Consider the following 24,362-nt stretch of genomic DNA (forward strand, 5'->3'; position numbering starts at 1 on the left):
ATGCAATCTTTTATCATCTCCACACCTTTGTTCGTTCTACTGTTTTGAAATGGGCTCCCTGATGCATGTGGATGAAAGTCTTGATTTAGTTTTGTTTGCATCACTTCTAACATCTCGGAGCTTCTACATTCTCCAGCGAGACACAGACAACTATAAAGAAGGTAATCTGGTCCAAAGCTCGGCTACATCTAGACAACCAGTGTCCCCTTGTGGTGAAAGGAAGGCAGCAGGAAACAATGGAGCAGCAATATCAGCTCACACACACACACACACACACACACACACACACACACACACACACACACACCTTGTGATGTTGTTATTTCAAGGCGTAATAAGTAATATGCTTTGTGGTGTTACTTGTCAGTGAGGTGTTTGCATCAAAGCTTTTGGCTAAAAGCACCTCCGAATTAAAAATAGTCGTACGTGTACTGACAGCCACCTTCCCCACAGAAAGTCCACAGAATGGAAAGAATCTGATTCAATCGGAGTCAAAGAATAACTTACGCGCATGTGCAATCAGTGCATGAATGTACTGTGTCTAGACTGCATGGGCAGAGACATCAATAATAACACAATGTTCTAAATAAGCATAGAGAGAATGGAGCGAATACCAAATGGTGCAGGACGTCCACAAAATGTGGAACATGTTGATAGTAATACACGGTATTTCTATGTGACCTGTTTATGGTTGTCATTAGTGAGTTTATAGTCCACCTGTCAGTCATTGATCGGGCCGCTTTACTTACTATTGCATTGGGCCTCTCTGATGTAACAGAATCATGTTTAATCTATTTGGGATGTCACAAAAAGAGAGACAGATCACCCAGTGCAATGACACTGAGAGGACACCCTGAAACATGCTGTTTGTTTCTGCACTCGGGAACGGCTGTGATGGAGGGAGATGTCACATGACATGCTCACAGTGTGGACACAGTGAGGCCTCAAACGGTCCATCGACACTTAACCCCCCCCCCCCCCCCCCCCCCCACGATTATTCTCTTCTCCCCTCATCATTGTCCACTCATTCGCTCTATAGATTTCCATAGACATCTACAAGGAAGTATTACATGTTGTTACATTTTTCCTTCCATATATTGTACGCATCATTTTATTACAATACTTTACACATATTATAAAGCGCCTTTATGAAAGCACGCTTGTGTGTTTAATCACTATTGGTTGTATTAAAAAGACATGATATCTGGCATGCCACTGAATGGTTCTGTGTTTATTTTAAACCTGTGATCGTTGGATCAGTAGCTCTCCACACCAGACTGCCTTTGCGGTGCACGTGTCTTTCCTGTGGAGATGTGATGGCGGCGGTCGCGTGATGGTTCGGTGTCCGCGAGAACCAATAACAGCGCCGAACCGGCGGAATGTGGACACGTACGGGGAGCAGTGCGTTTTGCAGTTGCTTTGCGGTATTTAGTGACAGCGCCGAGTCCAATGGCAGCTGAGCGAAGTGGATTGTGGGGGACGTAGTCAGACAGCGGGGGAAAGACTACGAATCGAGCTGAGAGCCGTCAGCCCTCCTACTACACGTCCCAGAACACACCGCGGCATTTCAGCAGTGTGTGTGTGAGGCTGAGAGAGCGAGAGTGAGTGAGAGAGGTTTAGATTTAGGAATTCGTCTGCAAACTTGGTGCTGCAGTGTTACGGAAAAATGGTAAGTATACAAACTAAAACCCGGCCGTTTTGATGAACAATTGACTCATTAGCCATCAAACAACGCGGGCACACCGTTGGTGGTTAGCAGAGTTCGCCAAAGGCCGTTAGCAGCACTGATTGCTAGCAGAAAATGTACCAACAGCTAGCTAACTTAAGCTAGCAAAGGGGGCACTTCAGCTAGCTAACTATCGCAGATAAACGGCCGTTGACAAGATGTCTGTGGATAAGAACGCGCACCGTGTGCCGTCGTGTACAGCAGCTGCCTGGCTAAGCGCTGTTATACCACACTTCTTTATTGTTGGAACATTAAGCTAGCTGTCAGTATTCAACTTAGTTCCGTTCAGTGTGTGTGTGCGTGCGCGTGTTCCGCCCCCTCTCTGTGTGCACGCGCCCCTTTACGGGAATCTCCTGCACGGTGAAAAGCGTCAGTGACGCTGATGGAAGCGGATTAACGTCGCGGTGGTTACGTTACGTGGCCCTGACGTTAGACCCCCCGCATACTTTTGTGTTTACATCAGAACCCGGTGGCCCGGCTCGCTGGTTCTTCTCGCTGTCACTTTTTTTCCTCCCCCACTTCGCGTCCGCGCGGCTCCCTCCCTCTCTGCCTCCCGGCCGGGCGCGCGTGTGCGTGAGGGGTTGCAGATGCTCGTCACTTAGTATTTTCCCCTCATTAAAGTGTTGGTAGCACGCTGGATCAGTGAGACAGCTGTTTGGTGTTATTCTACAGCTGTGATGGCTTTGTGTCGGTCTCGCGAGGAGGGTCACGAACTTCAATGAGGGGTCACCAGAAAGGGCTCATTTATTTACAACGTGCAGTCTCAGTAGAAAGCTAGTTAGGAGGACTTTTCAGTTCAAATGTTATTGTCGTCCATCTTTTGCTGCTGAGTTTGTGCGTTTAGTTTTGATGTTGAAGCATTTGAATATGTCATACACATTATTATGATATCACTATTAACTATAATAAACCATCAGGTAAAGCAAACCTGGAAGTGTTTTGTAAATAATGAATGCAGCTCTCAGAACGCAGGTAGAATATTGATAACATTTCCACGGACGACCAAACTATTCTCATCACAACATTGATATTCGATCATTATGTCAAGTTCCTGACTACCGACTGAACTTCCTCTTTTCAGACCAAACGTGTGCATTGCATCTAATTTTCATCAATACTTATAAACAAATCGACAGACAATCTAGTTGAACAGAGGATACTGTATGTCCCGATGTCGGATTGTGTTGTGTTGGGGGCCAATCGAGAAGGTCAGACTCATCTTAAGTAGCGTTCAGCTGTTCTGTAGCAACTGGCCGCCGCTCACATTTCTGGGACCAAGTGTTGTGTGTTATTTCTGTCGCTCTGTTAAAACACAAAGCAGACTCATGGTCAGCATTAAGTTTCCATCCTGGTTTCACTGGTACTCACAATATTGTGTCCCAATAGCAAACGTTGGTTTGTGGGTTTCGGTTTTGAGGCCTTGAGTTGTCTGTCGCCGTTCTGGCTCGTTGCAACGAGTGAAGGAAAATGACCGTATCCGGACTGCGGAGGCCAGAGACGCCTCACAAGGCTCTGGTCGTGGCAACGACCTGTCAATCGGCATACTCCTCTTTATGGACCATCATTTACTAAATGATCTTCACTTTGTAAAGAAGAAGACTTGGAACTAGTTGGAGAGCATAAACTCACGTTTACAATGTTTACTGAGGGAATAAATCAAGAGGGGGGGGCAATCGGAGTCGCCGCCGTCAGCCGGTTCGTTCCGAGGGGAAACGCCCACTTCACTGTCAGAACCTGGAGGATGTCACCTGATCCTTCAGTTTCCTCCTCACTACCACTTCTTCACCTTCCTTCCTTGTCCCCTTTCCTCCACCCAGGCCTAGCGGTCCAGCTAACTGTTTCCTGTTCATCCGTGTGTTCTTCTTCTTGCTGAGACTCCTCGCTGCACCCGATACTTCTGAGCAGCAGCCTCCACAGCCAGACCCCCCCACCTGAGTCTGGCCACAGGGTGGGCGACAATAGTGTGACTTAAGAGATATAGTGTGATGAAATGCCCAGAATACACTCATGTTGTGAGATGTATTACTGTGGTGATTACCCTTTACCTTTAATTCTATAGTATAACATTTCATGTTATCATCACCACCCTCCTTTCTTTGTAGCGCAGCAGGATGGAGGCTTCATTCGGCTCTACCTTCTCAGCTGTGGCACCTGGAGCAAAAGGTCGTAATACAAATAATATTCCCTTCAAGAAATGTTGTGTCCTTTTCTTTTTGCATCTGCATCTGCTTAAATTTTTTTTGTTGGGATTTTATTTGTGTTTTCAGCAGAAGGGTCCAGCAGCTACAAGCAGCACAGAAGAACTCCCTCCTCCTCAAGCACTCTGAACTACTCTCCCCGGGATGACGACGACGGAATGGTACACTCACACACAACCTTTTATGCTTCATTTCAACCCAGGTTAATGGGACTGAGCTCAACGACGTCAACATTAACTGAGAAGTTTTGCCAAGCTGATGGTTTGGCAGGGTTAAATTTATGAGTAAAAAGGGAGGTTTCCAGTGGTCCTGACTGAATTGGTGGCGGTTTGAATGGGATCTGACCTCCTCTCTCCACTGCCTGTCCTCCTCCTCCTAGCCTCCCATTACTCCTCGGAGGTCCGATTCAGCCATCTCAATCCGATCCCTCCACTCGGAATCCAACATGTCCCTGCGCTCCACCTTCTCTCTTCACGAAGAGGAGGAGGACACGGTATGACCCCCCCAGCACTAACGTACGTCACCACCAGCACTTAATGTGTTAAACGATCAATGTGTCTGTGTGCAGGAGCCCCAGGTGTTTGCTGAGCAGCCCTCCGTAAAGCTGTGCTGCCAGCTGTGCTGTAACGTCTTCAAGGACCCCGTCATCACCACGTGTGGGGTGAGTTCATGGCCGCCCCCGTCCAGCCTTTCCTCTCATTTAACTGGTGTCACATTAAGGCCGATGCCTCTACATGACTTTTTATTGGGCAAATCAGATGAACTAATGCCGGTCAGGAGATCCACCCCCCCCCCGCCTCCCCCTTTCCTCCTGTTTAGAGGCAAGGGGTGTCGTGGAGAATCAGTACCAGAGCTTAGCAGCCTGTCAGACGAACAGTACTCGGTACTGATTTAATCCACCCATCCACTAGAATCCGCACACCCTTCACGTTTCAAATGACCACAGTTGAGATGAAGGGAGTTCGAGTGCTCCAAGATGGTTTTGTTACAATGTTTTCTAAGGAGCGAAATCATTTCATCCAGCTTTTGTTTCCTCCTCAGCACACCTTCTGCCGACGATGTGCCTTGACTTCAGGTGGGGCCTAAAACCTCTTCTTTTAGTCTGACTCCCGGAGCCGCCGCCCGCGTTGATCCCAACCTCTCGTTGGTGTGCTTCCTCCTCGCAGACAAGTGTCCCGTGGACGCCGCCAAGCTGACGGTCGTGGTCAACAACATCGCGGTCGCCGAGCAGATCGGAGAGCTCTTCATTCACTGTAAACACGGCTGCAGGGCTGCGGCCAGCGCGGCGGGAGGGGCGGCGGCCTCCCCCTCCGCGGTGGCTGGAAAGCCCGGGGGTTACGAGGTGGACCCCCTCGGCTGCCCGTTCACCATCAAGCTGTCCACGCGCAAGTAAGGGCCCGAGGGTTTGAAAAGCACTGAGCACGTTGCACAGAGAGCTGTCGCTGACGGTGTCCCGCCTCCGCAGAGAGCACGAGGCCAGCTGTGACTACAGGCCGGTCCGCTGCCCCAACAACCCGTCCTGCCCCCCGCTGCTCACCATGAACCTGGAGGCTCACCTCAAAGAGTGCGAGCACATCAAGTGTCCACACTCTAAGTATGGGTGAGTGCCGCGCTTTGTGTTACTGCACGTGCTGCCGCTCTGGGAATGTTGCATCACACACTCTCCTACCGTCCGCTCATCGGCCTCTCGTGTCTCCCCCCCCCCCCCCCCCTCCCCAGCTGTACGTTCATCGGTAACCAGGACACTTATGAAACCCACCTGGAGGTGTGTAAATTTGAGGGCCTGAAGGAGTTTCTGCAGCAGACTGATGACAGGTGAGAAGATTGGATTGAGTGCTCAGCATTATTCAACGTTGTTTCTGTGTCTGACCTGTCTGACCTTTGACCCGGTTCAGGTTCCATGAGATGCAGCTGACTCTGGCCCAGAAGGACCAGGACATTGCTTTCCTGCGCTCTATGCTGGGCAAACTGTCTGAGAAGTTGGATCAGCTAGAGAAGAACCTGGAGCTCAAATTTGGTGAGCGGCAGTAAGAAGGTTGTTCTTCTGTTTTCCTATTCAGCCAAAAGGAGCTCGGTACACAAAGTAACGTGTAAAGTTACTGCACTTCCTGCATGTACTTTCCCTTTAGCAGATGTGTTAGCGCTTATCTTCCATTCAAGTTACTCTAACTGGAAATGGAGACGTTTTTGGCACATGGCAGATTCTAAATGATAGAATCTCTTCATAGACCGGATACATTTTATGACAAATTACACGAAGCCGCTTCTAAAAGAGAGACGTGACACCGTGTGAACATCAAGCTTTCAGCATGCGACACAAATATGGGAAGATTGAGATCGTGGGCTCGAGGCGAAAAACCTCATTGCAGGAGAAGGTCTCCTTTTCAAATGAGAAGATAACATAAGTTAAAATAATAAAATCTCACTTTCAGAATGAAAAAAGGATTGTTTGTGATCTGCGTCAGTGCAGACGAAGCTGGGTTTGTGCGTCCCCTCTTGTCTGGTCTCTCCTGCGCTGCTCCACAAGAGGAGGCTCCTGGAACCGGCTGGTGGACGAATACCAAGTGATAACTTGGGTGTGTGTGTGTGTCTCATTCAGATGTGTTGGATGAGAACCAGAGTAAACTCAGCGAGGACCTGATGGAGTTTCGTAGAGATGCGTCCATGCTCAACGTAAGTGTGTGTGCACCTTGCAAAGAGGTTAGAAAGAGCACCTGAGAGATTGAGTGGCTGTAGCTCAAAGTGTCGTCTCTCTGCAGGATGAGTTGTCCCACATCAACGCCCGGCTCAACATGGGAATCCTGGGATGTACGTACCGTCCTCGTCCTTTTTAAAACCCTTTGTTTGTCTCTTCATTATTACTCACATCTCTCAGCGGGGAAAACCTCGTGATAAAATCTTCTGTGGTTGTTCTTTCCTCCTCTCCTTGCTCCCACTCACCGTCCCCCACCGGCCTCCATCTGTCCCTTTCTCTGTCCCCCTCCGCTCCCATTCGATTCCTCCCTTGTTTTGCTTCCGATGAAAACCACATAGCAGTGTTTCCCTTCTCTGTGCCTGTGTGTAGCGTACGACCCCCAGCAGATCTTCAAGTGTAAAGGGACCTTCGTTGGCCACCAGGGTCCCGTTTGGTGTCTGTGTGTCTACTCCACCGGAGACCTGCTCTTCTCGGGGTCCTCAGATAAGACGATCAAGGTAGCATAACGCAACATTAGCGATGTGTGAAAAAGAGGCGTTGTGTTCCTTTAATGGCGCCGCAGAGTGCCTTCAAACTCATGGAACACTCAAACTCCCCATGTAGGAAAACACTCACACCGCATCGTCGCCTTTTTCCACTTCCAGAGACATTGTGATGACCTGCCCCACAACCTTGTATTGTAATGACGACCTGGAGAGCGTATTATTATTATTATTATTATTATTATTATTACTCTTAGTTAAGAACCAGAAAACACCTTTAGTAGAGTGAGCGGAGGGTTTGTAGTAAACATATATCAGTTGCAGCATGAACTTTATTCACAATACTTCCACCACTTTACCGTCATTCAGAAGGGGAACTGAAGCGTCATGTATTAGTGTGTGTGAGTGACCTTTGAGATCACACACGTCTGTCCAACGGGTTACACTCCACTCCGACCTCGGCCTTCAAGAGGCCCAGAGATGCGCACGCACACACACACACACACACACACACACACACACACACACGGCCGGTACGTTGACTTATTTCTCTCCGTGTCCACTCTGGCCCTCAGGTGTGGGACACCTGCACCACCTACAAGTGTCAGAAAACCCTGGAGGGACACGATGGCATCGTTCTGGCGCTGTGCATCCAAGGGTAACGCAACGCACACAAACGCATAAGCTGCATGCCAACTGGGAACGAGCATGACTCAATGGTATTTGTTTCCATAGAAACCGGCTGTACAGTGGCTCCGCGGATTGCACCATCATCGTAAGTCGCCTCCCTGCTTCCTCTTTCTTGGAAGGCGAACTTGCACAAACGTTTTCAGATGTGATAGAAGTTGTGTTTTTTTGTCTCGTCTGTGTGCGTTTTGCGTAGGTGTGGGACATCCAGACCCTGCAGAAAGTCAATACCATCCGTGCCCATGACAACCCTGTATGCACGCTGGTCTCCTCCCACAACATGTTGTTCAGCGGCTCCCTCAAGGCCATCAAGGTAGTTTAGTCAAAATAAGGTGATCGTATTAAAGCTGGGGAGTCATCTTCTGAGTAGACCTGACGTCAAGCACAGGTCCAACATGAGGGATACAAAATCATTTAGTGCACCGATGTGGATGCATTTGGGAATTAAAGCCGGGCACAGATGAGACGTCGTGTAAGTAAATCTGACTTCTCGGATTAAATAATGACCAGGAAATTGTCTCTATTATGTCTACACACTTTGATATAACAAGTGTGGCTCAGAGAGCTGCGAGGCCTGCGCCCGTCGTCATGGTTACAAGCGAGTGAGAATAGGATGACTGGTGCTTTGTGAGATGGTGAAGTTCCTTTCTTACCCAACTAGAACCCCCCCCCCGCCCACCCCTCACCCAGTGACATCATCACTTAACTTTATTCACTCTAACTAATTTAAAGCTGTATTAAAAATTGACCAAAAAACAAGCCGGTAACTGACATTATTAGATGTAAAGTTCTTATTATTAGCACTTGATATGTCCCGACCCGCGCTCTCCGCTCTGCATCTGCAAAACTACTCGTCCCTCCCTCACTGAGAGCAAAACACTCGACTAGATCTCCACTCTCGCTGTCCTTGCTCCGAAATGGTGGAACGAGCTCTCTGAAGACACCAGGACCGCAGAGAGCCTTCACATCTTCCACCGCAAACTAAAGACACACCTCTTCAGACTCTACCTCCACTAAAGACTAACAAATTGTAGCACTTAAATTGTACTTGTAACGTCACTCATCTATAGCAAATTGTAAATTGGCTTATTTGATGGAATTGCACTTTCTTGTTTCTTGTTCTCCTGAGTTTGTACCCTATGGTTGAATGCACTTATTGTACGTCGCTTTGGATAAAAGCGTCCGCTAAATGACATGTAATGTAATGTAATGTACTAAGCACGCTCATGTCCCATCGTACTCATCGGCTGTTATTTCTTCATGCTGATCTTCTCTCTAGTGTACTTTGGAGCTTGACCCTTCCTCCTCGTGCTTGGCGTGTTTTAGGTGTGGGACATTGTCGTCACGGAGCTGAAGCTGAAGAAGGAGCTGACTGGTCTGAACCACTGGGTTAGAGCACTGGTGGCCTCCCAGAACCACCTGTACAGCGGCTCATACCAGACCATCAAGGTAGGAGGAGGCATCACCGTGATCAGTATTCTTAATGTTCTACAGGCACACAGTGCAAATTCCTCCTGACGGTCCAATCACAGCGAAGCAGCTGCTGTCCTCCACGCGCTGCTTCGCTCCCTAGTTTGACTTTAAACTAACTCACCATTAAGCGGAACGCCGTTCACAGGATGTTTTGCTGAGGGAATTATTGTGACTCAGGCTGCCTACTATGCAGTTAAAAAGGCTTTTTAACCTGCTGTCAATGAGACAAAAGCAGTAGAGCAGTGTTTGATCATAAAAGCCTTTTTGCAAGCAATTGACTTTTTTTTTTTAGTTCAAATTTCTTTGTCTGAATTAACTGAGTTAATACTTTGAGTTTCTCCTGTAATGAATCGCTCGCTCTGCACTGCTGCTCGGCCCATCAGCTGCTGTCGCATGTTGGTAAATGAAAGCTCAGCTGTGACATGAGACATGTGTCGTCTCTCTCCCGCGTTTCGTGGGCTGTTTTATTGCTGCATTGTGATTTAGACAGGAAGCCCCGCTGTCATCTCCATGGCAACACAATCGACAACTTGCAGCTGTTGAGCAGCTCACTTTTACCCATAACCCCTCTGTCTCTCGCCCCTGTCAGATTTGGGACATCCGCTCTCTGGAGTGCGTTCACGTCCTGCAGACCAGCGGGGGCAGCGTCTACTCCATCGCCGTCACAAACCACCACATCGTCTGCGGCACCTACGAGAACCTCATCCACGTAAGATGAAGCACTGCTGCATTCTGGGTCCAATTATCCTCCGCTGTTGTGTTCTGTCCCCGCCTCACATTATATTATAAATAACGTGAATACAGTGTAAATGTCCACAGGACGTTAATGTCCCCATTAACGGCCAGCCAACATGTGACCGCTTGCTTTGTCTCCCTAACAAACGAGAGGAAAGGCGCTCTGGTGCGTGTTTGTGTGATGCGGTCCGTCTTCTGTCCAGGTGTGGGACATAGAGTCCAAAGAGCAGGTGCGGACCCTGACGGGCCACGTGGGGACCGTCTACGCCCTCGCCGTCATCTCCACTCCGGACCAGACCAAAGTGTTCAGCGCGTCCTACGACCGCTCACTCAGGGTGAGGACGGACAGCGCGTCCCTCACAGACACACACAGGACACTGCGTTCACGTTTCTCTTTCCATCGTTGTGATCGTGTGTGTGTGTGTGTGTGTGTGTCACCAGGTGTGGAGCATGGACAACATGATCTGCACCCAGACTCTGCTCAGACACCAGGGCAGTGTGACGGCTCTGGCCGTCTCCAGGGGACGCCTCTTCTCTGGAGCCGTGGACAGCACCGTCAAGGTACCTCCACCTGCTGCTCCTGCGTCCCTCCATCTGTCCTTCGGAGTCATTGTTCCATTTGTTCATAACCCCAAATGTGCTTTTTTCATAGCTGTTGACTACATCTCTCTATCTGTGATCCACGATCTTCACGTTTAACAGTATTTCCATCTTCTGCTTTGTTCGCTCTTGTAACTCCGCTCCCTCTTTCAGGTGTGGACGTGCTGAACAACCCGCTTGTTCTTCAGGAGTCCAGTCAACTCTTTTATCAATGGTTCCCTCTCCACATGATCTCCTCCCCCACACCTGTTTCTTTGATTGAGATTCAAACCCCACAGACCAACAACAACAACAACAACAACCGCCGCTTCTGTGGCGCCGCGCCGGGAAGCGCTTCAGGAAGTGATGCTTTTAAAACTTCAAACGAGCCGACCGGCGCCGTCGACTGGATCATCGGCCTCGAGGGTCAACTCAAGGTCACGCTCCTGACGGGACCTCAGCCCCAGTGCATTATGGGTCACAAACAGGAGGAGCAGGCTGAAAGTTTCCCAAAACCCACATTGAAAAAAGCTGCTGCGCTCATGTTAAACCCAGCTTATGAACTCCGGACCTGCTTCCTGCGGAAGGACGCGGCGTGTTACGCGATGCCTCGTACACGCCGCCCAGAAAAGTCTCCGGGCTGGTTTCACACACGGGGAGCGACGCCACACCTCCAGGAATGAATGTCATGCTTCAAACGCACGGACGGCACAGACGCGTAAAAAAGAAAACGCGAAGATGAGGTGCCGACTACCGGTGAGACCCGACCCACGCGTCAGCTCGGGGGGCAGAGCTTGTACGAGGTTCTTATTTACAGTCGGTCTGAGGTCACGCTTCTCAAAGCAGAGCAGACCAACGTGTCCCCTTTGTGGTGGAACCGGCCTGAATGAAACTACCTTTTAAGAAGAGAATGATGGATGTATAGATTTACCGACTTTTATAAGCGTGCCATGACAGAGCTGTATCCAGAGCCATTTAGGGTTGTACAGGTGTATAAAGTGAGATGTTGGACCCGCCCACGACGATGACTCACACCGACCTCCGTCACGGGGGCTCTGACGGCCCGTGGAGGTTGTTGTTTATATGTGAGTGTATTTCAATGAGTGCCAAATGTCCAGATGGAAGGAAGGAAAGGTATTGTCTTTTTGTCCCCTCTTTCTGCCCCAAATGAACATAACCACAGATTCATGTTTTATAACTGTAATACTCGACCCTCAAAAGTCACAAATGGCAAATTAAAAGAAAGCGCTGTTGAGCTAAAGTCCCGCTTTCCTGGATTATGGTTCCAAACCCATATTGGGTTAAAAATAGTAAAATAGACTAATTTTAAGACCATGTACATCCATTTTGACTGGTGGGCTAAATGCGGTTTTTACAGATGTTCTCAATGATGTTGCCTTTATTTAGATGCAGAATGTAGCCTCGGTGAAGCGTCGCTGCGCTCACAGTTCCAGTGATGCCGTGTATACTTGTAATCATGTAAGCCTGAGTTGATCATTGATCAATAAAACTGTCGTACACTTTCAGAGCTCTTGTGTTTCATTTCAACAGGCGCCCTGCAGTATAGTGTCTCATGAAAAAGTTATACGTCATGAAACCAGTCGCAGCTTCCGATCATGCATAATATATAATGTAAGTCAATGACAAGCTGCTGTAAAATATATTAACAGACGGAGGAAGAGCTTTTCATCTGTTTTATAATTATTTTATGTCTTGTCTTAATGTTTTTATACATTCTTTTCGCCAACTTCCTTATTAATTTAACATTTGTAATGTACAACAGAAATGGTTTCACTCTTTCAAATCTGGTGACAGATACTTTTGATTGGGAGAGAGATGTATTCATGTGTATTTATGGGCCGATGTCGCCATAAGGTGCACAGTCAGCGCTGCTGCCACTGTTTTATCACCTTCAGGTGCAGCTCAGCCGATTGGAGGAACTCCGTCACTCGGAGGGAATATAATATTTATTTTGTTAAGTCACAGCTTTTTCCAGCAGGCAGACACCCAAGTTCAAGTCACAATACAAAGAGGACAGAGAAGTTTGTATAGAACATTTATTTATTCAGTGCAGATGGCCATACGATGCAGTCACTACACACACACACACACACACACACACTCACACGCTCACAGGTTTCATACAGTCAATAGCAGAGCAACACAAAACGCACACACGGCCTCTCTCAAGCGTTCACATACAGTCACTGCAGAGCGGAGGAGACCAGTCTGGTTTCGGTTCAGAGAAGCACAAATAAAAACAGCTTGTTTTTTCTTTGAAAAAAAAAGAAAAAGAAAAGATGTACTTTTGTTCCACAACATGTTTGACCATCTGTGTTGTGTTTTTTTTAACCTTTGTATCCTGACCACAATCCCCACACGCCCAAACACACAAATAATGTCTCCTACGTGAGGGATGACCAAAATGAGACCTGCGGGCCGAGGTCTCTGAGCAGTGGGTTTGAGTTGACCTTTGACCCCGGTGCAGCCTCTGATCGGGGGAATTTGCTGTGATTCATTCATGTGCTACAAAATAGATTTGAAATGCTTTCTGCTTGGAAATTATACATCAGGCTGTAAAAAGTCAGTCAGATCCCAGATGGCACCAGATGTGAAACAATTTAAATATTCCCCTACATTTATTACACATCTGGTGACCGCTTCACCAACTACGGTGACGGAGGTTCTACTGGTTGGTGTTCATCACGGGCATGTTTTTAGATTTAAACATTTATTTTTTTGCAGAGAGTTAGATGAGGAGATCGATGTACATTTAACTGGAGTTTGATGTGAAGCTACTGCTAGCCGCTACGTAGCATAGCTTAGCACAAAGCTGGAAACGCATACTTCTTGCCTGGCTCTGGCTAAAGATGCTGCAACACCACAGCGGCGTTTTTACCTCAGCAACTGTATGAATTAAACAAACACTACGCATTTTTAGAGAGAGCTTTTCCCCCATTTACAGACTTCTATATTTTTAGCTTCATACATTCTGTACAGACGTGTACAGTGTCAATCTTCTCATCTTACTCCAAACTGGACAGCAAAATAGCTCATTTTTATAACATGTAGCCGTTATTAACTAATGTTCTGACCAAACTGAGATGTTGCCAAAATTGGAAAAATCAGACTGTCCAATCAGTCAAGTGGACCGTTTAAAAAAAATTCCAAATTAAAACAGATGTCCGATGTTACTGGTTGTGAATAACTAGACATGGAGCGGTGCAAAGATGGGAACTGAGTTGAGTGGTGATGATCTAAATATTACAACCCACCCATGGGAGGGGAGGTGGGGGGGGGCACAAACTGAGGGAGCAAAACAGAAAGAGAGAGATCATCATATATTCTATATACGCCACCTACTGTATTGTAGTCAGACCAAAATCACAAAGCAAGGCACATGTTTCAAAGAAAACAAAACAAAAACAGAACATTGCATCTGAAATCATACAAAAAAGAACAAAACGCAACAACAGGAATTGCTTGTATTATACACATAGCCACACCTGACACATGTAGGCAGAACAAAAAAAGGATCCTGGAAACATCCCGACATGGTATCCTACAATGATTCATCAGCTCGGACCACAGTAGCATGGAGAAGCAAACCGACACTCAGGTTACACCTGTTTACTTTTGAAAATAGCCTTCAGGATGACACACACATCATAAATACATTTCTTTTTTTTTGTTGCAAATATCCATATATATAATCTCTATGTGATCATAGTTTAAATACCACAACTGTTCTCTGAATTCTTGGTCATGTATACGAGGAGAACCTGGATTCAGTCTTCGTAGGCCGAGTGTAAATCACCAATTTTTGTTGGTTTTAAAGGGTCACTCCGCTCATTTTACACATGAGCATAGGTTTACTTATCTTAGTTAGTACTCAGCTGGGCAAAAGGTTTTAACAATGTCCTTTAATTAGTTCTGTCAAACCTGAAACAAATACTAACGTTATAGTGACGTCATCAGGGTTGTTATTTTGTAACTGAGAGCCCGCCCTCCATCACTGCATGATGGGAAGTGTAGTATGTTCTCCTGGAGCCTGACCCCCACCGTGCCCCTTAAGGTGTGATAAAACAAACCCTGGAGTGCCCCTTTAAATGTTGCACCAACACAAAGCCTCCAGCTCTGCAGAACTCCGATTTCCTCCATCCGCACCCTTTAACATTTTTCCATTTTTGTCACGGCAACGCACTGCTCAGTCACCATGGCGACGCCAATAGAGAAGGATGAGGGTAAATATGTAGATTGTCATGGCAACGCGGGGTGGTTGGGAGAGCGTTGGGAGAGATGCGGCTCATGTGAATGCAGCGTATTTAAAGTAGGAATGCAGCTGTACTGGACTTTATCAGCTTACTGGTAACAGTCAGAAGTAGAATCCACAACAAAAGGATTCACTCGATCAGACCCGAGTGTTTCCACGGTCACTTCGATTCACTCACTCGTTCAAACACAATCTGACCTCTAGTATTCTATAAGAGGAAGACATCCGAGTGTTGTGTGTTGTAGTGTGTCTGCACTGATACGGGATCAGTAATCTGCATCAGAGTCCACGAATCCCTGCTTTAAAAACTAATTCCCCTTCTGCGCCCATTGAACTACACCCGAAGGTGGAGTCGTCTTTCTGAGTGGGGGCCTGGAGCTTGTTGCTTTAGTACTTTTCTGAGACCACAGCAGTGATCAGGAAGGGTCCGGGTCGAGGGGTCGAGCTCAGTGCAGCGGACACACTGCCTGCGTCCAGGCCGACCTTTGACCTGTCTTCATGAAAAAAACGTACTGTAACACCCACCCGCCTCGCTGAAAGCCCCCCCCCCCCAAACATCCTAAAAGTCCTCCTGTACAACCTGCTGCAGCTTCTTCTGACATTGACATTGTGCGGGCTCCCCACTGTGTGTGTGTGTGTGTGTGTGTGTGTGTGTGTGTGCGAGCCGGCTGTGTGGGTCATTGTGCTTCTCCTGTAGGTCTGCGTCCATGGGGGAGGAGGGGGGGGGGGCATGAGGATGCAGCAGAGTGTATGAACGCTGTCAGAACTGGAAATGTGATTCCGACAAGCTCACGTGCACACACGTCTGTCACACACACACACACTCATACTCTCACACACACACACACACACACACACACACACTCAGAGCTGAGTATTCTCGTTTTGGTCACGAATTAAAAATCTTTGCACCAAGTCCTTTACATCGTCACAACACCAGAGGTCACCATTCCACACAGAACACCAAACCAAAGCGATTCATATTATATATATATATTACTGTGCTAATGCAGGACTGTTTTCAGTAGATATAAACTCTCCATGCGTAGAATGTACACGTACCACACTATGATTCGTCACACAGTTGGCTTTTCAATCAGTACTAGTTTACTTTATTTGTTCACCGTCGTAGCTTCAGAGTTCGGCAGTCCGTTTTGTTGCATTTCTTCATCACTTTTATATTTTTCTCTCCTCATCATACGTGTTTTTAACCTTCTCTCTTTTAATGTCTCTCTCGTTATTACTTCTTCGTTCTGGCGCTCTCTCTGCCACGTGTCTGTCCAGGCCGGAGCCGCCGCCGCTCCATCGGAATCCGGATGGTCGGCGACGGGGGAGCAAGAGGAGGACGGGCGAGGAGTGTGAAGGGGAATGAGCCTGGCAGAGAGAGAGAGGCGAAGACACGGAGAGAGAGAGACGCGGGGAGGCGTCGCCTCTTGTGTCGTCAGGTGCAGCGTTGCCATGGAGACACGCTGACTGGTTTAGGGTGGCTACTCCAACATGGCGTCCAGCTGGTCGGCCAGGTCATCGAACATGCTGCCGATGTCGTCGAGGATGCTAACGGTGGTCTTCTGCTCATCCACGGAGCTGAACGCACACACACACACACACACACAAGCAGAATATTATACCAACAGACCTAACCAAAGCTAACACCTATGGCGCTCATCTACTGCCAGCGCTAAATAAGTGTATCAACTTCCCTTTGATTCACTAACAGCAAATAAAAAACGTACAAGTTCAAAAGTTGTGAAAAGGTATCTCACAAAAATGACGAATACTAAAGCAAAACAACAAAAAGATGCATGAAGATACATCCTGTCTGTACCAAAAATAAATCCCTCAAGCTTCGATTGGCAGCCGCCTCCGATCTGGGGGGGCGGGACCAAGTCGTCGAATGTGAACTAGACATCAGCGTCATGTAGAGATCAAATAGCTGCAGATGCTCGGAAATGTGCTTAAAAAAAAAAACTTAAACCGTATCAGAACGTTAACGGCGTGATTATTAGTGTGTGTGTGTGTGTGTGTGTGTGCGCTTACTCCTCGTGCAGCAGTATCTTATCCTCCACAGCCTGCAGCGCCGCGGCCAGCGACGCGCTCGTCTCCTCCAGCTTCTGATGCACCAACGAATCCGCATCGAGATCCGGCGTCGTAGCAGCAGGCGCCGTGACTCCGCCTCCCGCCATCCCGCTGTCGACCGACACCCCGCCAATGGAGGAGCGGGGGGGCTTGACAGGCGGCGGGGTCGGGCTGGGGGTGGCGGGCGTCTGTGGTGTGGTGGGGGTCTGCGGCGTGCGGGGGCTCGGGGGGGACGGGCTCAGCGGCTTGGCGTTGGGCGGCCCGGGGATGTGGGAGGGAGGGAAGCAGGGCGGCGAGCTGGTCTGTCGGGCCACGGCCGGGTGCTGTTGGACCGGGGCCGGGCCCGGGGAGGACGGGCTGGTCATGGAGTGGATGAGCTTGGCCGGTTTGGGTGCGGTGGGCGGGGGCGCCGGCTTGGGCGAGACAGGTGGAGGAATCTTCTTTCCTTCCACTGCAAAAGAAATATCAGAACGGATCAGTGGCTTCTGGACCCGGAAGTATCCCGTCTGTAACCCGCTCCGATTAGGGGTCGTTTAGTCGCCCCCAGAGGTCCGTGCGTTTCCTCCGTCCCTTTCTGACACTGTGTGGACAAGCAGGTGCAACACGTCAACACCTTTGAGGTCTTTTCTCTCTGCCCTCAACTGTAGCTGTTTGTCTTTGCGGTGGGACAAAGTAACACACAAATAAGGTCTTTACAGGCCGCGTTGTCGAAGAGCGTCTCTATTGCTTGAACCCTTTCAGATGTTTGTAATGAACCTTTCCCACGTTGGAATTGAGAGGCTTGTGCAGCTTTCCATAACTTACATTTTGTGTAGTTAGAGAAGCAGCGAACACACGGGTCGATTTTTACTAGAAAGCACGTGCTCATTGATTGGATGATCCCCTGCAGGGAGCTTCTAACGATACATCAGTAAAGACTCGCCATTTCTTTTCTTAAATTCACTTCCTGGTTCCAGATTGATTTCTGGGTTTAGGCAGGAATAAAAACACACAATCATAGCGGCGGGTACCTGGGCTCCCAGGCGTCCCGGGGCCGGGCAGGGGGACTCTCTTGTTGGAGACAGGGTGCGGGGGAGTCAGCGGGCCGGCCTGTCTCTTTATCTGTGCCACCACAGGCTTGGGGGAGACGGGGGGCTTCGGTTTCCTCGCGGGACCTCCTTCATTCCCGACCGGAGCTGCTTGGTCCACGCTGTCCCGCCGCGGCGCTGCGCTCGCCTGCGGCTGCGGCTGCTCGGTCACTCCGGTGTCGGACGGCGGGCGGCGCTTCACCGTGGTCGTGCCGTTCTGGTAGGGCGCGGGTTGCGTGGTGTTGGGCGGCCCGCCCCCCGGGGGCTCTCCGTTGGCGGCCAGGTCGGCGTAGCCCTCGGGCTCCTTGTCGCGGCTCTTGGGCCGCCGCTTGACGGTGGACGACTCCTGCAGGGTGAAGTCCGAGCCGTTGGGGTGGGGCTTGGAGCTGCGGGCCCGTCGCTTGAAGGTCGCCGTGGCCTCGACCCTGGAGATGTCCTCCTGCGCGGCGCCTCCGTCTCCCTGGGGACCCTCGGCGTCCCCCTGCAGACAAACACAAAATACACACTAACGGAAAAATTCATACATTCGTGACAAGAGGCAGTTTTTGCACAAACAGTCAAAAAACATCGACAGAGATGAATGAATAAGACAAATAGAGCTCACAGAACACAGAAGCGTCACTGTGGATTTATAATACATGGAAGCACATTTAGCTTTAGCACGTCGCATCCGATAGACCAACATGTAAATATAGACAGCTACCTGTCCTTCTCCTTCTCCTCGACCCTGGCGCCGGATGGTCAGGCTTCCCTCGTCCGCGAACGGCAGGTTCTCCGACGAACTGCCCGCCGAGCCGGGGTGGGGCGAGGACGGGGGGTTGGGGGCGGAGCAATTTTCCGGGAGAGGGGCGTCTTCGGGCTGGACGGCGGGAGACGGGAAGGGAGCGGGAGTCGGCTGTTCGCGCCTGGCAGCCGCCACCAGCTCGCTGACCGGGCCACTAATGGTCCGCCGCCGGTTCACCACTTCGCCGTCCAGGCCGATGGCGTCGCGCGTCTTCCCCACCTGGTGAACACACGCCGCGCAGCGCGGCGGTCACTAACTGCATGCTGGTACATTGGACATATTGGAGCGCATAAAGTCCTGAAACTAGAGTACCTGCAGGAGATTCTTTTGCAGCGCCATGCCTTTGGCTCCGCCTCCAATAGAAGACATCTCCAACATGGCGGCGATGCTCCTCACACTACCCACGCTGCTCGTCTCGACGGGAACCGCCCCCACGGACATCCCCAGGTCGCTGGCCCGCCGCTGTTGGAGGTAAGGAACGTCCAGCATCCCCCCTGTGGTGGCGAGCTCGTGCGGCTGCGCGTTGGCCTCCGTCAGGTTGGAGTTGGAGGTGGAGATGGCGGAGCTGGAGCGCTTGGGCGGCGGCGGGGGCGGCCCTTTCTTCTTCTGGCGCAGGGCAAAGGGCTGCGTGTGGTAGCGGTTGAGGGTCTTGTCCTGGTTGCGCACCGAGTGGCTGCGGCTGACGCGGTGGGTCACCGTCGCGTATTTGACTCCGTCCCCTCTCACGGCGCCACAGGCCGGACCTCCCGCCACCTCGGCCTCCCCCCCTCCCTCGCGCCCCTCTCCTCCCCCCGCCCTCTCGTCACACTCACCGTCCGAGGCGGCGTATCGGTTCGGGGGGTGTCCGCGCTTGTTCTGGAGCGCCGAAGACTCCCCCCCTTCCCCCTCGGCCAGCTCCGCCTCCGGTGGGAGGCAGAGGAGGGGGACCCGCGGGGGCGGCTCCTCCATCACCTCGGGGGGGGCGGGCTGCTGTTGCTGGGGACCCGGCGGGCCGCGTTGGGTCGGGGACTGAGGGGGTTGGGAGCGCGGCGACTGAGGCCTCTCCCCCTGGATGAACTGGGGGCACGGCTTGTGTTTGGCCTGCGGGGACGCTGTGCTCTGGACGGAGGAGGTGGAGGACGAGGAAGATGAGGTTCGGGTCTTGGTCGGAGTGTGAGGGGGCGTGTAGGGCGGGGCAGGCTGCGAGTGGGGGTGACGGTGTTTGCCTTGAGAGGAGACACTCCCTCTGTGGGAGGAGTTACTCCCCTGGCTGCTCTGCTGCCTCATAGTCCGCGCCTCCTTCTTAGGTGGCGCAGTGCCTCCACCCCCTCCGCCTGCCGTCACCTCCTCCTGGTCTCTGCTGCGCGTTCGCTGAGCTTTGACCTCCTGACCCGGCTGGGTCATGGCGCTCTGCAGCTCGGTGCTCAACTCGCTGTCCTGGAAAGTGCTCAACTTTGGAGACGTGACCTCTGAGGAAAACAGAAAGAAACGCTTGAAAAGATCAAGATCAATAATAAAATAAGGGACTAGGACGTATCGTTAGAGGTCATCACAGAACATCTTCCCCGTCATCTTCAGTCTGTTCGGCTCACCGTCTAGAGGCGGACCGTCCGCCGACATGACGTCCTGCTGCTGTGTGATTGGCGGCGGCTTCTTTCTCAGGGAGCCGCGCTGCATTTCGGCCAGCCGCTTCACCGCCAGCATCAGCTTCTTCTGGTGGCCTAAAGCATCAACAGCAGGATTGAACAATCACATTTCATGTTTAATTAAGCTCGCAGCGAATTCCCGTGCACTGATTGGTGGTCATACGTTATATTATGGCTGGTTTACGTAGTCATCAATTAACTCCACACTGATTTCATGGTGCCACAATGTGTCATTGTGTAACTCTCACCTGTACAAGTGAAAGTGTTTAACTTGCTTTTGCTCCGATTCATCAGCTACATGTTAACGTGGCCCAGGCCTCCTGTATACGCTACATATCTGTTATATCTGTGCGTCTTACCTAGTTTGATGATGCCTATTTCCTGTAGGTCCTCCCAAGTGATGTCCGTGATGAACTCGATGTTCTCATAACCGTTCTGCACCAACACCTGGTGGTACTGGCTCAAACCCACGGCAGACAGCCACTCTGCCAGATTGGCCTGCAGGAAGATGGAGAACACGGCGGCTCAGCGGGCCGGTACCTCGCTCACTGTGTGCGCGGTGAGCCGTACTCACCGGTTTGTGCTCAGGCAGCCACTCGCTGACACTTAGTTTGTTAATCTCAGACGTCATCTTCTTTCTGTGACCTGGTTTGGTGATTCCGATCGCCGTCAGATCCTACACACACACACACACACACACACACACACACACACACACACACACACACACACACACACACACACACACACACACACACACATACACACACAGTAAGATAACGTTGTGGCAAATTCAGACTTTTTCTCCAGAAAGTGAATTCAAATCTCCCCGAGTCTCTCTCTCTCTCCATCTGTGTCTCTCTCTCTCTCTCTCTCTCTCTCTCGCCCACACAAACGGAGAAAAACTTGCAACACAAAGAAGCAAGTGACAGCATGACATCGGACAAAAGCCTTTGCCAGTTGAGAGTAGAGCAGAAATGTAAATTATAAGATAAGCAAAGGAAAAGAAATGTCTGCAGTGAAAAGGATGCAAAGAATCCACTTGTTTCTCTGTGGTCCGTAAACAAGCTCATGTTTAAATACTAAAGCTAAAGTGTATTTATTTGATATCTTGATCAGGTAATAGACACACGGCATCATCCTGTCATCGTTGACTTCTGTTGTGTGAATCTCAGCGGTAGTCGAGGTGGACAAACGAAAACGCACTTTAACGATCCCCCTCCACACTATAATACGAAACATCTCTGACAGCAAAACCCTTTTAACCTCAGCTCTGAAGCCGCATGCACAGCTGCAGTGTGTGTACATCTACAAACAATGTATGTGTGCTATAAATGATTTGTATGTAGGTGAGAGTGGCACAGCGTGGAAGGTGATGGGGGGTCATGAATGCATGTCTGAGAGTCACGCCTGGTGCCATTCACTGTGACAGTGTGTTCTGAATATCATCTTCAGTGATCGTAGCACTGCTTTTATTCCCCAGTATGGGTCAGGCCACAAACACGATGGATCCTAGCTTTCCCACAATGCAACTCAATAGCCTCATTCATTGGGCCCTGCTTGTCCACATCTTTCTAACTCCAAACCCCAAATTCGTAGAATGATGTAGATGTAACCAGGACGACCCCGCTGACCCCCCTGTGATCGCAGCACGCGGCCTTGGTCAGCCAGAGAGCATTTCAGCAGCCGTTTCGTGATGGTCTTCGATGACAGAGAAGCTGCTTTCGTGTTCCTAATTGCGTTTTTTCCGTTATATGTGCATAACGCAAGTGTTCAAAAAAAAAAAAAAAAAGACACCGCGTTCGATTCCACTCTCACGCCTGGATGGTAAATATTAAGCGAGCACTGCGCCAATTTACAACTTGCAAATTGGGAGAACAAACTGATATTTTTGCTAAGCTAAGCTAACAGGCTGCGAATGTTGCTTGAAATCGACCAAACAGAATAGAGAGTCGGAGTACACTCACATGTTGAATTTACTCATACGGACGGGGAGGAAGGAAGGGAGGGTCGGGGGTCGGGGGGGTAAATGCTGCTCATTCGAGGGTTCTTATAGGAAATAGCATACATGCATCTGGGAAACATCAAGGACGGCACCAATCAAAGTCGTGCAGACTGGTTTCCATCGTGGTCCTGGGGAGGGGCATGTGACCTCTGGGGTTCGGGGGGAGAACGGGGGGGGATTCGGGTGCCTTACCTCCGGGGTCATTCGGCTAATGGTGGGCAAGTCATACCCAGCGCCCAGGAAGTTTGGTGCGTAGACCTGCAGCTGAAAGTCGCTCAGCCATTGGACAACGGCCTCTGAGCTCTACGGAGAGAAGACAGGGGGCATGCTGTCACTGGCTCCGTGTCCGCCTCACCTTTCTCTCAGCAGGGGGCCAAGTAGGGCCAAACAAGGAGCCACCATGCTAAGGAAGTTTACTTTCCTACTTTGTCTGTCAATACCGTTTTACTAATGTCAAAAAGGAACATTTGTTTGAATTTAGGGATGATTACGATGGTTTGATGATGTTTAGCCTTGGTTTGCCCTACTTGGCCCCTGCAGAGAAAACCAGGCTAAGATTAGGAGGGAGACAGGCCCAGCCTTTAGGCTACATCAAGAGCTACAGATTAGCAGCAGGCTAATCTGCATTCGACACTATAACTGGAAAGTAAAGACAACATAGAATGGATGTTTCTATTACAAGAGGCCAGAGAACGCTGCATTGCAGCAGCGTGTTGACAAATATATATACACATCACTTCTGCACACACACTCATTCTCCTCACACACGCATCCTCACCAGCCTCCCTAAAACGTTCTTCAGCCTCCCCAAATAATTTGGCATTATTGGCTGTAAATGTATGTATATAAATATATAAATAAATGTCTGGACTGTCCGTAGATTAAAACAAATTAATGAATCAATCTCAGATTTTGAAATTCATTCATCTAGATTAATCACTATTAAAAGCGGTAATATAACGGAACAATAATGCTCCACACCGCCAGCGCAAAACAAATAAATATCTTTAAAATAACAACAACGAGCCTCTCATCTGTCAGGAGCGGGGGAACCGCCACAACCTTTCCATACGTTTGTGATTACCTCCTGCTAATGGAAAAAGCTCGACCATCGTCTCAGTCTTGGATCTAACGGGGGTCAACACAAGTAAACAAAGTTGCCCTAACTACGTTAAAATATTGTAGCGCATTCATCTCGGCCACAATAATCTCATAGCATTAACTTGATACCTGATATTGGTGATGTCATTCAACTATAACAATATGGGCCCCGGGCACTAGGACCTTGGGGAGGCTCGTCACTGAAAGCCACAGTTAATTTAATTTCGCCGACAAAGAGCTTGGGTTACGTACGGAGTCAAATTGTAAGTACAGGTAGTTTACAGAATGTGTCTGTAGTAGTTTACATTTAGGTTTACCTGAGGAAAATGAAAGATGATCTTGTAGTGGGCTATGTTAACACTAAGCTAGCAAGACAGCTATTTTGTTAAATACTGTCTTCAAGTTCAAGTTCTTCAAGTTCAAAATACGAACGAAAATAAGAAATAACTTTCCCCATCTCTCTATTCTTTCTAACTACATGTCATATAGTGTCCCTCATGACGCTATTGTAACGCTGTATCATCCAAGTCATGAGAAGATTCAGTAGAGGTGGAAGCTCCGCCCACTCGGATGAGAGAGAAGCAGGAGACTGACGGGCTGAAGGAGTCGGTGTGATGGAGGTCAGTCCCAAACCACCGGACCATCTGGACCGGACAAAAAAACCCCAAACAACTACAGCCTCTTTATATTTGTGTATTCATATATCTGCTGTATTTACAAAGCTTGGTTGTTGTTTAACATTCATGTCACGTTTGATAAAGTTTGCTTTGACGTGCTGCTCTTACTGCTGATGGGCGACAGCCGGGGGCGGAGCTACAGGAGCGGATGTACCAGTTAAAACCACTGCATGACTGGT

At 49.5% G+C, this 24,362-nt stretch overlaps 2 protein-coding genes across 15 annotated transcripts in view; one reads left to right on the top strand and one right to left on the bottom strand.

Annotated features, from left to right (window-relative positions):
• The first annotated feature begins 1,277 nt into the window (after positions 1-1,277).
• On the top strand, positions 1,278-12,101 carry traf7 (TNF receptor-associated factor 7). 4 transcript variants are annotated; one of them, XM_040190340.2, is made up of 22 exons: positions 1,278-1,669; positions 3,544-3,674; positions 3,829-3,889; positions 3,997-4,085; positions 4,304-4,417; positions 4,493-4,585; positions 4,966-4,999; positions 5,091-5,313; positions 5,390-5,524; positions 5,644-5,739; positions 5,820-5,941; positions 6,524-6,597; positions 6,684-6,732; positions 6,989-7,116; positions 7,677-7,759; positions 7,837-7,876; positions 7,985-8,101; positions 9,115-9,237; positions 9,851-9,970; positions 10,200-10,331; positions 10,438-10,557; positions 10,750-12,101. In XM_040190340.2, the coding sequence occupies exons 3-22, from the start codon at positions 3,838-3,840 to the stop codon at positions 10,762-10,764; spliced, it is 1,959 nt and encodes a 652-aa protein (XP_040046274.1). In that variant the 5' UTR covers positions 1,278-1,669; positions 3,544-3,674; positions 3,829-3,837; the 3' UTR covers positions 10,765-12,101. The 4 variants fall into 4 exon arrangements, with proteins under 4 accessions (XP_040046274.1, XP_040046271.1, XP_040046273.1 ...); XM_040190337.2 differs by having other exon boundaries at positions 3,834-3,889; positions 3,994-4,085; XM_040190339.2 differs by having other exon boundaries at positions 3,834-3,889.
• A 1,799-nt stretch (positions 12,102-13,900) lies between these two features.
• caskin1 (CASK interacting protein 1) overlaps positions 13,901-24,362 on the bottom strand; it is a 62,072-nt gene continuing 51,610 nt past the window's right edge. For 4 of the 11 annotated variants that reach the window (XM_078084485.1, XM_078084484.1, XM_078084480.1 and 1 more), the window contains 9 exons: positions 22,598-22,708; positions 20,975-21,076; positions 20,760-20,898; positions 20,347-20,475; positions 19,088-20,223; positions 18,695-18,994; positions 17,935-18,496; positions 16,886-17,375; positions 13,901-16,432 (listed from right to left, as the gene is read on the bottom strand). In XM_078084485.1, the coding sequence (XP_077940611.1) occupies positions 16,336-16,432; positions 16,886-17,375; positions 17,935-18,496; positions 18,695-18,994; positions 19,088-20,223; positions 20,347-20,475; positions 20,760-20,898; positions 20,975-21,076; positions 22,598-22,708 (3,066 nt within the window). In that variant the 3' untranslated portion in view covers positions 13,901-16,335. The remainder of the gene's footprint in view (positions 16,433-16,885; positions 17,376-17,934; positions 18,497-18,694; positions 18,995-19,087; positions 20,224-20,346; positions 20,476-20,759; positions 20,899-20,974; positions 21,077-22,597; positions 22,709-24,362) is intronic. The other 7 variants (XM_078084487.1, XM_078084483.1, XM_078084481.1 and 4 more) reach the window with 3 other exon arrangements.

This window comes from Gasterosteus aculeatus, chromosome 11 (genome assembly GCF_964276395.1).
Source record: "Gasterosteus aculeatus chromosome 11, fGasAcu3.hap1.1, whole genome shotgun sequence".
NCBI classification, from domain to species: domain Eukaryota; kingdom Metazoa; phylum Chordata; class Actinopteri; order Perciformes; family Gasterosteidae; genus Gasterosteus; species Gasterosteus aculeatus.

What these genes read in the sequence shown, in the direction of transcription:
- traf7 (XM_040190337.2), top strand. Translation starts at nt 3,838, where the DNA reads ATGGAGGCTTCATTCGGCTCTACCTTCTCAGCTGTGGCACCTGGAGCA. An exon ending in ATCAAGCTGTCCACGCGCAA is followed by an intron (nt 5,314 to 5,389) that starts GTAAGGGCCCGA and finishes CCGCCTCCGCAG; the next exon opens with AGAGCACGAGGCCAGCTGTG. An exon ending in GAACCTGGAGCTCAAATTTG is followed by an intron (nt 5,942 to 6,523) that starts GTGAGCGGCAGT and finishes TGTCTCATTCAG; the next exon opens with ATGTGTTGGATGAGAACCAG.